Here is a 13,583-nt window from a genome sequence, read left to right on the forward strand (position 1 = left end):
AAGATCCATGCTCACCTGCGCTTGCGGATGTCCCATGTGATGGGGCAGCGTCATCTGGGCGTTCATGTGGTGACCGGACATCTGATCCACCAGAGGAGGCGATCCTCCCTCGGGAACCATGCCCAGTCCGCCGACGGCCGCCTGCAACTTGCAGCTGGCGTAGACCACGGGCTGCTGTTGTTGCTGCTGCGGATGTGTCACCTGTTGCGTCACCTGCGGCAGCTGCTGCTGCAGTTGCTGCGGGGCCTGCTGCGCCTGCTGTTGCTGCTGGTTCTGCGAGGGCTGTTGCTGCTGCTGCTGTTGCTGCTGGGGAACACCCAACTGACCGTTGGTCTGCGCCTGGGGCATGACCCCGCCCACCTGGCTGGAGGGGCTGTCCGGGCGGGAGTAGACCTGGTGCTGCTGCTGCTGGTCCATCCCCTGGCCGTTGTAGTAGGGCATGCGGTCGTAGGGCGGGAAGCGCGGGTAGGGCATGTTGCCCTGGTGATTCGCGTTCTGGCTGTAGTGGTGCATCTGCTGGGCGTCCAGGTCGGTGACCCCGTTGCCCGGGTAGTGGCCATGATGCATGTCCGCCCCCATGTACGAGTTGGTGAAGTACGAGGTCATGCTCTCGCAGTTGTTTGTACTCATCGTCATCGTGGCAGCTTCCTCAGCGTCTGCTGATCCCGCCCCGAGTCCTGATCCTGGAGTGAACGTGATCGTGACTGTGACTCTGCTTAGTGGCTAGTGACTGTGGTGCTCCTGCCTCCCTATCCGCGTGCTTTTAGCTACTTTTCTTATATACAAAGTAAACTGGATGATAAGAAAACACAAATTAGAATAATATTGCAATGGATATTTAAAAGACAAATAAATCAGCAACATTTTTAGCCGTACTGCCGTGTTTGTTATAAAACGCGGATATATGGCTAATTATCGCTGATCATCATCTTTGTCGAAACATACTTACCTAAATATACTTTGAACACTTAAGTACAATGTACAGTTGCGTAGCCTAATCTTAGTTAGTGTGTAGTTGTTGTGTGAGGTATAAAATGATTTTCGCTTTGCTGTTCCTCTATTTGCTGTCTTGGCCAAAAATGACGAAATTAACCTGCCACTCGTCTCTCGATTGGGTAGAAAATCTCGTCTTCTTGGTGTTTTTTGATCCTTATGTAGCCTTATCCTCTAGTTGGTATTCCTCAATTTTGATTTTGAAACTCTGTAAAGAATTTAAAGCGAGATATGATGCTATTATTGGTGTGCTCTTCTCAAAGTATTAATGTATAGTGAATTTTGAGTGGGATTTTGGCAGTCTGATTTCACATGTTTCCTAAGATGGGAGTAACATGTGGAGTTCGCTAATAAATTGTTTCTTGTACGCATCGACGAGTTCTTAAAAATATGCCAAAGATTCTGTAGTTCGGGAGCGGGAAGAGCTTGTAGGGTGTGTGATTTCTGTTTCAAGATTACCGATTATCTTTCGGCATATTGATTACCAGTGCTTTACCCGAATTGTTAAGATGAAAGTCAACAAAAATTTAAAATAATATTAATCGATTTGTTATGTTGCCATGTTATACAGGAATTTATGCTCAACATTAAACCCCTTGAGAACCCTGCAGTCGCCCTTATTGCAGAAATTTCACAAGTCAAGTCAAGATGACATTCTGCAATGTCCCCCCGAAAACTTTTGTAATCCTCAAACCAAGGATCTTCCACTGGCATGCGATTGCCCCCGTTTTCCCCGCGCTTGACAAGCTGACAACATTCATTGAATTTATGAATATGAAATCAATTGTGTTATCCCCTTCTGACCTGACATCCTTCCGGTCAAAGTGATTTAATTTCCTGGCTCATTATCACGAGTCTCTGACCTCATAAATCACAAAATTGCCCGCTCCAACTCCAGTTGGACGATAATCCAGACAGAAAGAGGGAGACGGATACACACGTTCCCTGCCAAGCCATGCATATTCACATGTCTGTCCCGCTCGCTCCGAGTTCAGTCTGTGGTGATGGTGACAACCCTGCCGAAAATCCACAGCTAACTAACGGTAACTTGCTGTCGGAAATGAAACTTCCCCGACTTGTACAAAGCACGAGGCCCCAAACAATAAAAAAGGGCATAATAAAATAAGCGGAATGGTAAACTTTAAAGTATTTCAACCTTGTCCCCATCCTCCCTCTCACTCACTCTCTCTCTTTGCATTGTGTTCGTCCTGCATTCTCTGCGCTTCCTGGCTCTCCCCTACCCGCCACTTTTCCTGGCATTTCCCTTTTGTTAACGAAATAATTTTCTTGCCTCCGACGCTGCCAAAGCCAAAAGCTTCCCTTTCAATTACACATTTCCCAATGATGGCGATTGAGCGGGAGTTGGAGTCTCGGGATGGGCAAAATGGCGCGAAAGGACAATGGCAGCGGCGGAAGGAAGCGTGCGTTCGTGGTTGTGTGTTGAGTGCTCTCATTGTGAATGTGTGTTTGTTTGTGTGTCTGTTCGTCGAGGGCCAAACGGATGCTGGCAAATCGCTGGACTCTGCCCCGATCTCTGTCTATATCAGACATGTGGGTGTATAAGCGGTGGAGCGAGGGGCAGGAACATTGGCCAGAGCCTTGGGGTAGGCAAAGAAACCCACTCAAGCACAAGCGAGATGATAATAATGTCTGATGTGTGTTTTGTCTGTTCTTCCTGTTTTTGCCGCTGCTGCAGCTGCGGGGAAGTGGGCAGGAGTCACATGCCTGCTCGGTGTATGATTTATGTTCGTCTGATGTGATTTATTCAAGCGAAGAAATTGCTCAAATTTGATTTGCCGTAACTGATTTTGCTACACTTTAATTGCAAGCGTAAAGCGAATAAGATGGAGTTTCCCACAAAGTTCATAACTTTGAAATTAAACATTTATAAAATACTCTCCCAAATTGTAACCAGTTTTACCTAGTCGCAGCACCGAAACAACGAAATGTGGGTAAAATGTGAATAATCAAAAAAGGATCATCATATTTAAATGGACATTTCATGGAATAATTAAAGTCAACTCCAGCGCCACCTAACGTGAATTCCAAAAACTAACGTTTCTACATGACAATTGTCAAAGCTTCGTCAGATTTGACAGCCTGAAAGTATGCCACGTACATTATAGGTCTGGCAGCGCCATCTAGCAGAATGTCAGCGAACTGTCAGCACTCAAGAAATTTAAGCTGACAGCTGGTACAGTGGATCCCAAGCATAAAACTGCATATATGTACATAAAGTAAATTGGAATTCTTTAGTGGCATTACAGGAGTGCTCAACAAAAATGGTAGCAAAACTTTAAGTACCCGCTTTATACCTATGAGTTTTTATAAGAAAATATGATTGACCACATATTATTTGTATGTATATACATATATTTTCCCTATGATCAAGCTTAACATCAATCTCTCACAATGTTTTATTAATTTATTTAATCAATATTATTATCAGATCATTGGAACTCCAAGGTATTTTCATATGCATTCGACCCACAGTGCAATGCCATAGCTTGTGCACTCAGGTTGAGCCGAGACAGGAACCATAGTTTTAAGCCCAGCCCACTTAGCCTCGCACACACTCGCAGTGGACACAATTTCACACACACACATGCACTAAATGCGCATGCCACATGGGCAGTCCCGTTACCAGTTTTAAGCCACACACCTCGACAGCAGATTGCCCAACCGAAATCGGGTCAAGAGTAGATCCGTCGGCAAAACGGAGTACCAGTGGACGGGTTATCCATCACTCACTGTGGAGATTTTACCCAGAATTCGGTTAATGAGCACATCAACGCTTTCCCATCCCGCTCATCCGCTCCCACGCATGCGCCATCCCTGTCTAACCAATGTGTCCGGAACCGAAAAGAACACAAATGAAATGAACGAAATGAATGACTTCTTTCTTCGGCCATCAACTTCAGCCTCAGCCATTTTGATTTGCGACTGCCATCGAAATTGAGACAGTTTTGCCGTTGCACACTTCTATTTAAGGGGATGAATACTCAAACTAGACGTTTAAAGTATTTTGGGATTTCCGGAACTATTTTCAATGAATACTTTTAAATATCTCTGTGGTAATTAGAGATCATTAAAAAATGCGATCAAAATCGTTCTGAGTTATGGTGAAAACACTTTGAAAAATTCGAAAAATATTAAATAAGTCTTCAAAAGTAAAGTTTGCTTAAAGCAAACTACACAATACTACAATTTTTAGGTCGTACTAAGCTAACGACTTTAAAATCAACCCGTCTGGAGCTAAAATCGGCTTCTTTCAATACTTTTTCTGCCATTATTTTTTGTTCATTTTCAGCCGTTAGACGAAGGCGTCGCCCGTCAACTGTCAGTTCATGTTCTCGTTCTGGTTGTTCCTGTTGCCACCGCTGCTTGGGTTGCTATTGTTGTCGGCATCATTTGAAGAAGGGCGTCCAAGAGGAAGCGGCAACGGTAAACCTATAGCAGTTAGTGCGTCTCATCTTCAGGTGGAAAAGGAGGAGGTGTTGTGTGCCGGGTGGATGTCTCTCAATTAAACCAAGTGGAGAGAAGCGTTCTGCTCGGCTGCTCCGACCTCTGCCGGCGGCTTGAGTTGCTGCTTTGCATTTTATTTAAATAATAATTGGCTTGACTAAGTTTTCGCAGCGGCAGGAATGTGGAGGAGGGAGGGAAGTTGGTGAGACATGGAAACTTGGGAGGTGGAACGCATCGCAGTGGCCTTAAAAAGAATACTTGCTCCACTAGGGAGAATCACACAAGAAACACTTCGAGATGAGAACATTTAATTAGAAGCGCTCTTACAAAAATTACTTTAGAATAAATCAAAGATACTATCAAGTGCCATAAGATAGTAGGGGAGAAAATAGTTCACGAATAACTAAAAAAAAATCTACTGAAAACTCTGGAGAAATGTATTCCTTATAGAAACATTTCTTATTCTTACAAATGACCTTGAAACTAAGCGTACTCAATCCGTGTCTCGCATAGAATATATTTCAATGCAATCACCTGAAGAAGCAGACCGCAAAGCACGTGCTCTTTAAGGGGCCGAAAAATGCCAGAAGAGTTTATTGTCCCATCAACTAAAAGAGCAAATAAAATTTTATTACCACTATAAATTTCAGGCACTTGAAGCAGCGCACCAAAAACAGAGGCAAACGCAAGCCAACAACAACAGAGAAAAAAGCATGAAAACCCTACAAAAATTTTACAGAGGCGTATGCTAAAAATTGTTGGGGGGCGTAATTAACAAAAATGTTGAGGATAAATTTCAGCCATTGTCCTTTTTTTACCCTAAAACTAAAACTGGAGCTAAACTTCGGAAGTATTTGAACCCCTCCAATGCGACGCCACTGTGCTGCAGGCCATGGTCAGGTTCTGGCTCAGCCTGCAGGAGGATAAACCCACGCGATTTGGCGACTTCGGCCAGACAGAGACGCCAAGACCAAGAAGTCGAGGAAGGAAAGGAAACCGGCGATACGGAAAAAGGGGATTTGGAAAGGGGCACACAGAGCAGGGGCCATCGATGAGGGGGCTCCGAGGACCGAGGCCTGCATTTTTCTCACATTTATCTTACTGCGAGTGCTGCGTTTTATTGCGATTGGAAATTGAGCTTGTCAACGCGGCAGCGGGCAACGCTTGGCTAGTCATTGAAACCAGTGGCGGGGAAGGGGTTGGAGACCCGGAAGAGCGGGCGGGGGTTATGCGAGAGGGGTAAGAGCTGAAGGGACAGCTGGTCGAGTTTTTGGTTCCTGGTTCCCTGAGATAATAATAAAAATGTCAGGCTTTGACGATTCTCCTCGTCTTCGCCGTCGGTTCATAAATATATTGCTGCACTAGAAAAAGTATATTGGAATTAGTTAGCACCCCATTGGATTAAATACTACATTTTATTAAAAAATTAAAAAAATTTTTAAAAAACACAAAATTGGTTCGAATACGCCCGGAATAAGATTCAAAATATGTACACATTTAATGTGCCTTATTTGTTACAGTGCCGTGTCAACTCCTTTTCCTGCCAGCCTTCGTTTTCCTTTTTTGTTGCATTTAAATTTTGGCCATGATCATGGCCAAGTGGCAGAATAAGGCATTTTCCTGGATATTTAATTGGCGCATATTTAGCATTTACTAATGGACATGAGGCACAGTGTGAAGGCACCTGCCCCAAGTCAGCGGCTCCCGGGGGAATAAGAAGCAGGAGGGGCGGTTGCGGAAGGAGGGAGTCCAGACAGTAAACACACACAGAAATGGACAATGACAAGAGCTGATAATAAATCTAATTGACACATTTGCAATGGTTGACTCCCCGTCTGCAATTCCGCCGAGAGATCGGGCGAGGATCTGGATCCCAGATCCGAGATGCAATTAAAACCGCAACTGCATTGCTAATGATCGTGGCAACTCTCGCTCTCTCTCTCTCTCTCTCTCTATCCGTCACAATTGCGAATTGTGTAAGAAAAAGCTGAAACAACTTGACAATCTACACGCACACACGAAATACATAAATTGCTGCGATCATATCGAATCATCGATCAATCGGGCGCTGCGGACGGCCATCGATGGACCGTTCCTGCCGCGATAACGCCGCAGGACCTCAACCGCCGCTGTCTGCTGCTGTCCACACTCGACGCACTGGAGGCACTCGGACCACTTGGCCACTTGGCCACTTGGCCACTCGAAGCTCTCAGAGATCCGATGCCACTGACATCCATCCATGTTGGACTTCATCTGTTGCCGTTGATTGGCAGGCAAACGGCGGAGAAAAAAAGGCTAGTGGAAATTGATTGGCAAAATGAAACATGGCCAACACATTGGGCTCATGTTTGCGATGGCAAAAATGCCTTCATTACAACGCGCAATGCGTAAAACGCAGGCCACGCATGCGCATTGCCTTCGGAGGCTGGGATCTTCAGATGTTTGGATGCTCGGATGCTTCGATGCTTGGATGCTCAGATGCTGACTCCTCACGCAGATCCCGAAGCACGCGATCCTTGGGATCCAATCTCCAACTATCTCCGTTTGTCACCGCAAAGCCCCTCGTTAAGTGCAGTTGTTGGCTTTGAAATATATTGTGCTACAATTGAATTGTTAAGTGCCTGGCCTTCGGACCGGGTTGCGTGTGAAAATTATAATTTCCTGACCAGTTTCGGTTCCAGAGCTGCCGCTGCTGACCCCAGCAAACAAGAAATAAATAAATAAATACATTGTATGTAAGGAAAAACACAGAAAACCAGCACAGCAATGTTGTCAACAATTTGCAAAGGTTTTTATGTTGCTGCGGTATCGCAATCAACCACGCGTAGAAACATTTAAGTGGAAGGTAATTAAATTTCGTTTTATGACCACTAGCTGTATAAAAAAGAAGGGAAATTGGTTGCGCCACGAAAATAAATAATGTTTCAGCGCGGAAAGTGAAATTAGTTGGACCACAGCCAAGGGAAAAAGAGTTGAAAAGGTTACCAAAATTGGTTGTTAGCAAGGCGCAAAATACCGATTTCACTCTGCGATTTCACCTCGACTACTATCAGGCTATCAGGGAAAACCCTCAGCAAGAACCTGTCCTGGGAGACCCCGCTGGTTTGGGTTCACGAAAGTCAGCGGGTGTCACAGGTGAAAGTTGCAATGGTTGCATAAGGATTGGCGCAGATGATGCAACCCACGAAAAGGACCTGGTCAGGTAACCGCCATAAAACGCACAGAATATCCAAACTCCCTACCTTGGGCACAACAAAGAAAATAGAGCAATTAACCTGGCCTACGTGCTCCGCGTTTGGACCAGTCCAAGTCGCAGGCAACTCTGTAATTTGCTTAATTGCCTGTTAGTGTCCAAGATTATCTGGACTTGGTTTTCCGGCGAAAATGGGAGCGACGCAGCCGAGGGACTTCCCTTCGATCAATTGCGTGGAAATGTCACAAAGTCAACACGTAATTGTCCCGCCCTAATTGAGGCCAAAAAGCTTTAATTAATCAATTACGCAGCAATCTATAAAACGTATAGTTTATTTGGCGAGCAATCATCGGCAATCTATCAAAGCAATCGCTATAACTACCTAGAACTACTCACTTTGCAGCCTTTAATACATTTAAGCCAACTTTAAAAGAAGAGGCTTCTGATATCGCTGTGTTGCGGTCTTAACCTCCTTCGATTATCTGCCGTCGCATTAGCAGTGTCATCTTCATCTGCCGCCATGTGCTCCCGTTTCGTACTTTATTTACTTATTCAAATCGTTGAGATTCCCTCCCTCTGACCCACTACCCCTCCCCATCAGCACTTTCCCCGCTCTCCTTGGGACAGCATTCAACTTTGCCGCCTGACACTTTTGTGACAGCGACAAAAACTTTTGTTCTATTTTCCGCAGAACAGAAGCCGGCGACGAGAAAACCCTCGACAGCCAGGCAAGGCAGGCAACATTGCAAAAATGCTAAAACAAAAGGCTGGAAAAAGTCTATATGTATAAGACGTATCACCCCCCAACTCGTGGCGAATGTCATGACAGGCTCAGTGACTTCGGGACCCGGGAACCAACTGAATTGCTGACTAACAGCCTGTCGCGAAATATGAGTCCATTTCAGCAAAAGAGATACCGCAGCGGAGCGTACGGGGATTCTGGATACGGTGGGTAATCGCAAGCAAGGGCGAGATTTGAGCGTTTTTCGGAGGTGCCACTGTATCTAAGTATTCGGTGAAGCTTTAATTATTTCTAAAATATGTAATATATTCGAAAACCTTTCTTGTTTTTGTATAAAATTAAATATATTTACATTCGAACCGTAATTACAAAAGGAACGTGAAAGTTATATCAATATGATTTTTAAGAGCAAGTCTCTGTGGCTTTAGGATGATACTTTTAGTTGTAACTCCGAAATTAAACAAAATTCGGGAAACCATTCCGAAAGCAGTCCAAAGGGCTGCCTGGTGACAATGATGATGTTGCCCCAGGGCCTGTCCTGTAATCCCCAACTGAATCCTGCTGCCGGCTTTAGCACCACTGTGCGTGCACGTGCTTAAATACATTGGCATTACCCACCGCCCACTGTCATCCCCCCTGTCGCCAGCGCGATCCCGCCGCCCATGGAAGTCTTCAGGATGTGACACAAAATGCCGCCATCGTCGCTGGCTGTCATCATTGTCTGCTTTAAAGATTACACAAAATATTTGTAAAAATACAAAACAGACAAGGGGCCGCTGCCGGGGGGCGGCGGGCGGGAAAATAAACTCACAGCTTTACAAAAATAACAACTGCGGAGGCAGAGCCACAACAGACAAAACGAAATCAAAGAAAAACAACGCAGCAAAACGAGAACGAGGAATACACGAAAATATTTACAAAATATTTTCCACTTCAACGAAATGGAAAACGCGACCTCCCCAGTAGCCGCCACCTTCTGCTGCATAGCTTCTGCCTGCCTTGAGTTGACTTGGCTTTTGTCTGCCCATTTTCCCATTTCCCACTTCCCATCCCCACCCTCTAGTGCTCCACTTCGTTTTGGGATGTCTGGCAACGGCTCGTTGGCTCTTCTTTTTATCTCCAGTGATGCCAGGACTGTGGACTCCAATTACCCCTGATACTAAGGTGATAGTACAGATGTCTAAAAATATTTTTGATGCCTATGCGAACTTTTATACTTTCGTGACATTTTAATAGATCTTAAATTGTTTTATTTACTTTTATATATTATATATTATATATTATTCATTGTATTATATATTAAATTTATTTTAAAAAATAGCCAGCTTGCCATCGCTGTTTCTCACCGCTTCAGCTTCAGTTTTGCCTGCGGCGCCGACTGCCAACGAGCGTGAAATGCTTTGGGGCAGCGGCAGAGGCAGCAACAACAACGCAGCTGCAACTGCAGCAGTTGCACATAGCAACAATAAAGCGAGAAAAGCGATCCGAGCAACAACAAATTGCTTAAGTGAACTTGACTGAGAAATCGGCGGGCAGGAAAAAATGGGAAGGAAGAAGATTTCAAACAAAGTGCGACAAAATGCTACAGCAAACGAAAGTTGAGCAAATTATATAGATGGCTCTGGCACACATATTTTATACCCATTCGTGTAAATCTTGTTTTGCAAACTCATAATTGGAATGCGAGCTTATAATTGATTTCAATTTTTCTGAAAAATGGAGCCTTAAGAGGATAAAAGGAGATTAAAGTTTTAAAACTACTATTCCTCCCACATAGAGTCAACTAAAAACAAAAAGAAGATAGTAGTTGGATGTCCACAAAAACTTAATGCTCATCCAGGGTTAATCCCTTTTGGAGCACATCCCCCACTCATTGCCCTCGGGGGACTGGAAACTCGTCCTCGGACTCGCCATGATATGATAATTACATGGCGCCACAAAATAGAGCCCAGGGAAAAGTGGAAGTGGAAATGGAAATGTGAAATTCATTTTCATTTAGCGCTGGCCGCAAACTTCAACGCGACCACTCAAAATATGAAATGGAAAATGTGTGAATATTTTATTTGCTTTCAGCCAAACTCCATTTGCCCTGCGAGCCAGAATGTAAGGCACATGTGGCAGCGGCAACAACAACGGGCTGTGTCAATGTTAATTTAGTCAACGCCACAAAAAGGGAAAAAAGAAGCCGAACAATTCCATTGGGCATTGTTAGCTTAGGCAACCACCTACTCAACCGAAAACCAGCACCGCCTGATTTCACATGTGGCTCTGTCAACTTTCATGAAATTAGTTGGCAACATGACGAGCTGCCAGGCAAATGTCGCCGTATCCGCCACGAACACGCCCCTACGAGGGGCGTGGCAGGGGGAGGTGGTTTTTCTGCTGCACACAGAGAAAATATTAGCCACAAGGGGTCGACCTAAGAAGCTCTCAAAATAAAATGGAATTTTAAAGCGTTATTACAAATATCCAACTACACTTAATCACTTATAGTTTGGTAAGAATAATAATTGAATTATATTACTTTAACTGTTGTGCTTTTCTCTCAGTGTTAGGCTGTAACTTTTGCCTAATGTGCGGCTGACATCGGGCCACCAACCGACACCTTGGGGCAAAGTAGTTTTCGCTGTTTGTGAACCAAAAACCAGACTGAGCCTGCGTCCATGGGGATTACAATCGTAACTGTGAGTGAGTGCTCATATATCCATGTGCCGCACTGTACACGTGTTGCAGCAACACCGCAAAGCACCGCTGAACGCAACAGAACGCACCGCAACGACCACGCTGACGGCCCTGCCTGCTAATTAAAAATTTTCCCTCACCTCGTCACCGCCCACGCCTCTTTTCAGTACTGCCAGCCATTTAGTCTAATTATTACAAATGGCCGAGTGGCAGGGCGCTAAAAAAAAAAGACAAAATAAACGAAAACTGCACAGAGAGTTTTCACGAAAATGCACTCACAAATGCATTAAAGTAATTAGAAGGCCATTCAAATGCTAGAAAACAACGCCGCTGTTATTACAACTTATATTCTAAAACTGTTGAACAGTAGGACAAGCTATCATCACAGACAAAAAACATCTATAACTGAAGTTGTGTTATTTTTAGAAAGCTATAGAAAAATTATTATTCATTATTTTAATAATGCACCCATTTAAAGGTTCAAATTTTTCATTTCGATATATATTCAATAACTCGATTTCGACACACTGTTCTATCTGTTGGTTCCATTGAACTTTGCCGTTGTCTCAGGAATCTGTTTTTCCTGCATTTTAACTTTGGCGTGACAAACACTAACTACTTTGCTCCCACTCCTTTTGCCCCACTCCCCTGAAATCCAAACACGAATCTGTTTAATCGATAAAAGCATTTCAACTGCAATTTGGCTATCGCTTAGTGCGAACATTTAGCAGGAAGAGTAAGTAGCCAAAGGGTAGGGGAGCGAAAGTATCTGAAACTACTTTGCAGATACAATATGGTGGTGAATCAGCCCCCACACAAGGATACAGATAGAAATAACACGAGCTGAGATTTCAGTTCTCTCCTGTAGCCCCCATGGGAAAATTCAGCACAATTCGAGGCCGAAAATGGGCAGTAGATATTTACGTTTGTGCGTGTGTGCTACAGTAGAAATTCGAATAAGGGAAATGATTAGGAATTGTGCAAATTTAAAGCTGGAACACATTTAAGTTTGATTTTTTATAAATCCGTTTGAACTAATGCTAAAATAAATACCTACTGCAATTAAAATCATTTAATTTATTAATCAGCCAGGCCGAAACATTTCTTGCGGTGCAGAAAGGAATTTGAAGATCCATAACCGAAACTAAAACTGGCCAGGCACGCAGCCGATAAGGTTAGTCCAGTTTCGACTTGGTCCTGCTTCTGACCAGCTGCCATATGGATGAATACCAAATACGGCAGGCAAAAAAAAAAACATTGGAGGTGGAGAAACGAAAATGGCATTAGAACATCGTAATCGCAGGCACCACAAAAACCGGGTGGATTTTTCCCCGATTCTTTTTTGTTCCATCCATGGCGTTCGAATGGGAAAAACAACCCCGACCAAAATGGGGTAACTCAGTGCATGTGTGTGTGTGTGTGATGTTGTGGGGTGGTTTTCCTTTGCCTGGCTCAAGTTATCCCATCTCCCAGTTATTGAAGTTTTCCTTTCGCTTTTCCAAACACAGGCGGGGAAATTGCAAACGCATTTAATTACATTGTTCGGGGGTTAGGAAATGAGATTGAAAATAGTTTACTCTACCATGAACTGTTATTGAATCTTTTCGTAAAGCGTTGAAGATTTACCTGAAAAAGAAATAAAAAACATTAAATATAAGATTTATGGAAGAGAAAACTAGCCTATACACTATATATATTCTCATATAATCATTATCAACTATTTCTTGGTAATTTCCAGCTCAATTGGCTTCGATTCCAGCCAATTAAATCATTGGCCAGCATTAATTAAGGAAAGTCACTTGCAGACATTCGGAGAGAACCTAACTCAATTCCGATTCGAAATTCGCAACGTGTTGATTAAAAGACCATAAAAATAATAAGCAAGCGGCAAAGCAGCCGCAGCATCAACGGCAGCACAAGTCACAAGAGCAAAAAAATTACTTAATTAGTTGCCCAGCAGCGGAAAGGAGGAAAAAAGCGGTCCACGGTCCAAAAGTGTAAATTGAATGAAATATTCATGCGAGGCACAGACTCCTGTCCTCCGTTGGTCCCCACCAAAATTGGCAAGTGCGAATGCCAGCCTGGTGTTTTATTGAATTGAAAATCTCATTATCACCTCGCTGCATTCTTTGAATGCATTCGAAGGGGAAATCGAGGCGGAGGAACCTGGGCTTCGGACCAGTCAGGCCAACGCACTTGGCAGATACTCGCAGCTAATTATCGTAATTATTGCAAATTTACAAATTGATATGAAATTGATTAGTGCCCCTTGGACGTGGATGCTGGACTGGGTCTGTGGATACAGGTGCTACAGGTTTCCCATCCTTTTGGCCCAAACTGGTTTTGTTATGCCCAAGCGTGGCCTTAATGAAGATGCCGAAACGGGCAGAGAGAATTGAATCTCTGACAATATTTTAATATTATTAAATAAAAATAAGTCATTATTTAAGAATCAATGCCTTATTACTAGAACATTATTTTTTTAGCTTCTTAAGTTCTTGGAAAATC

At 43.8% G+C, this 13,583-nt stretch overlaps 1 protein-coding gene across 5 annotated transcripts in view; it reads right to left on the minus strand.

The window, feature by feature from the left end:
- LOC117144511 (homeotic protein antennapedia) overlaps positions 1-13,583 on the minus strand; it is a 102,737-nt gene that overhangs the window by 12,897 nt on the left and 76,257 nt on the right. For all 5 annotated transcript variants that reach the window (XM_033309703.1, XM_033309706.1, XM_033309705.1 and 2 more), the window contains 2 exons: positions 950-1,201; positions 16-792 (listed from right to left, as the gene is read on the minus strand). In XM_033309703.1, coding sequence (XP_033165594.1) covers positions 16-636 — 621 coding nt within the window. In that variant the 5' untranslated portion in view covers positions 637-792; positions 950-1,201. The remainder of the gene's footprint in view (positions 1-15; positions 793-949; positions 1,202-13,583) is intronic.

The sequence above is a fragment of the Drosophila mauritiana genome, chromosome 3R (assembly GCF_004382145.1).
Source record: "Drosophila mauritiana strain mau12 chromosome 3R, ASM438214v1, whole genome shotgun sequence".
Taxonomy (NCBI): Eukaryota; Metazoa; Arthropoda; class Insecta; order Diptera; family Drosophilidae; genus Drosophila; species Drosophila mauritiana.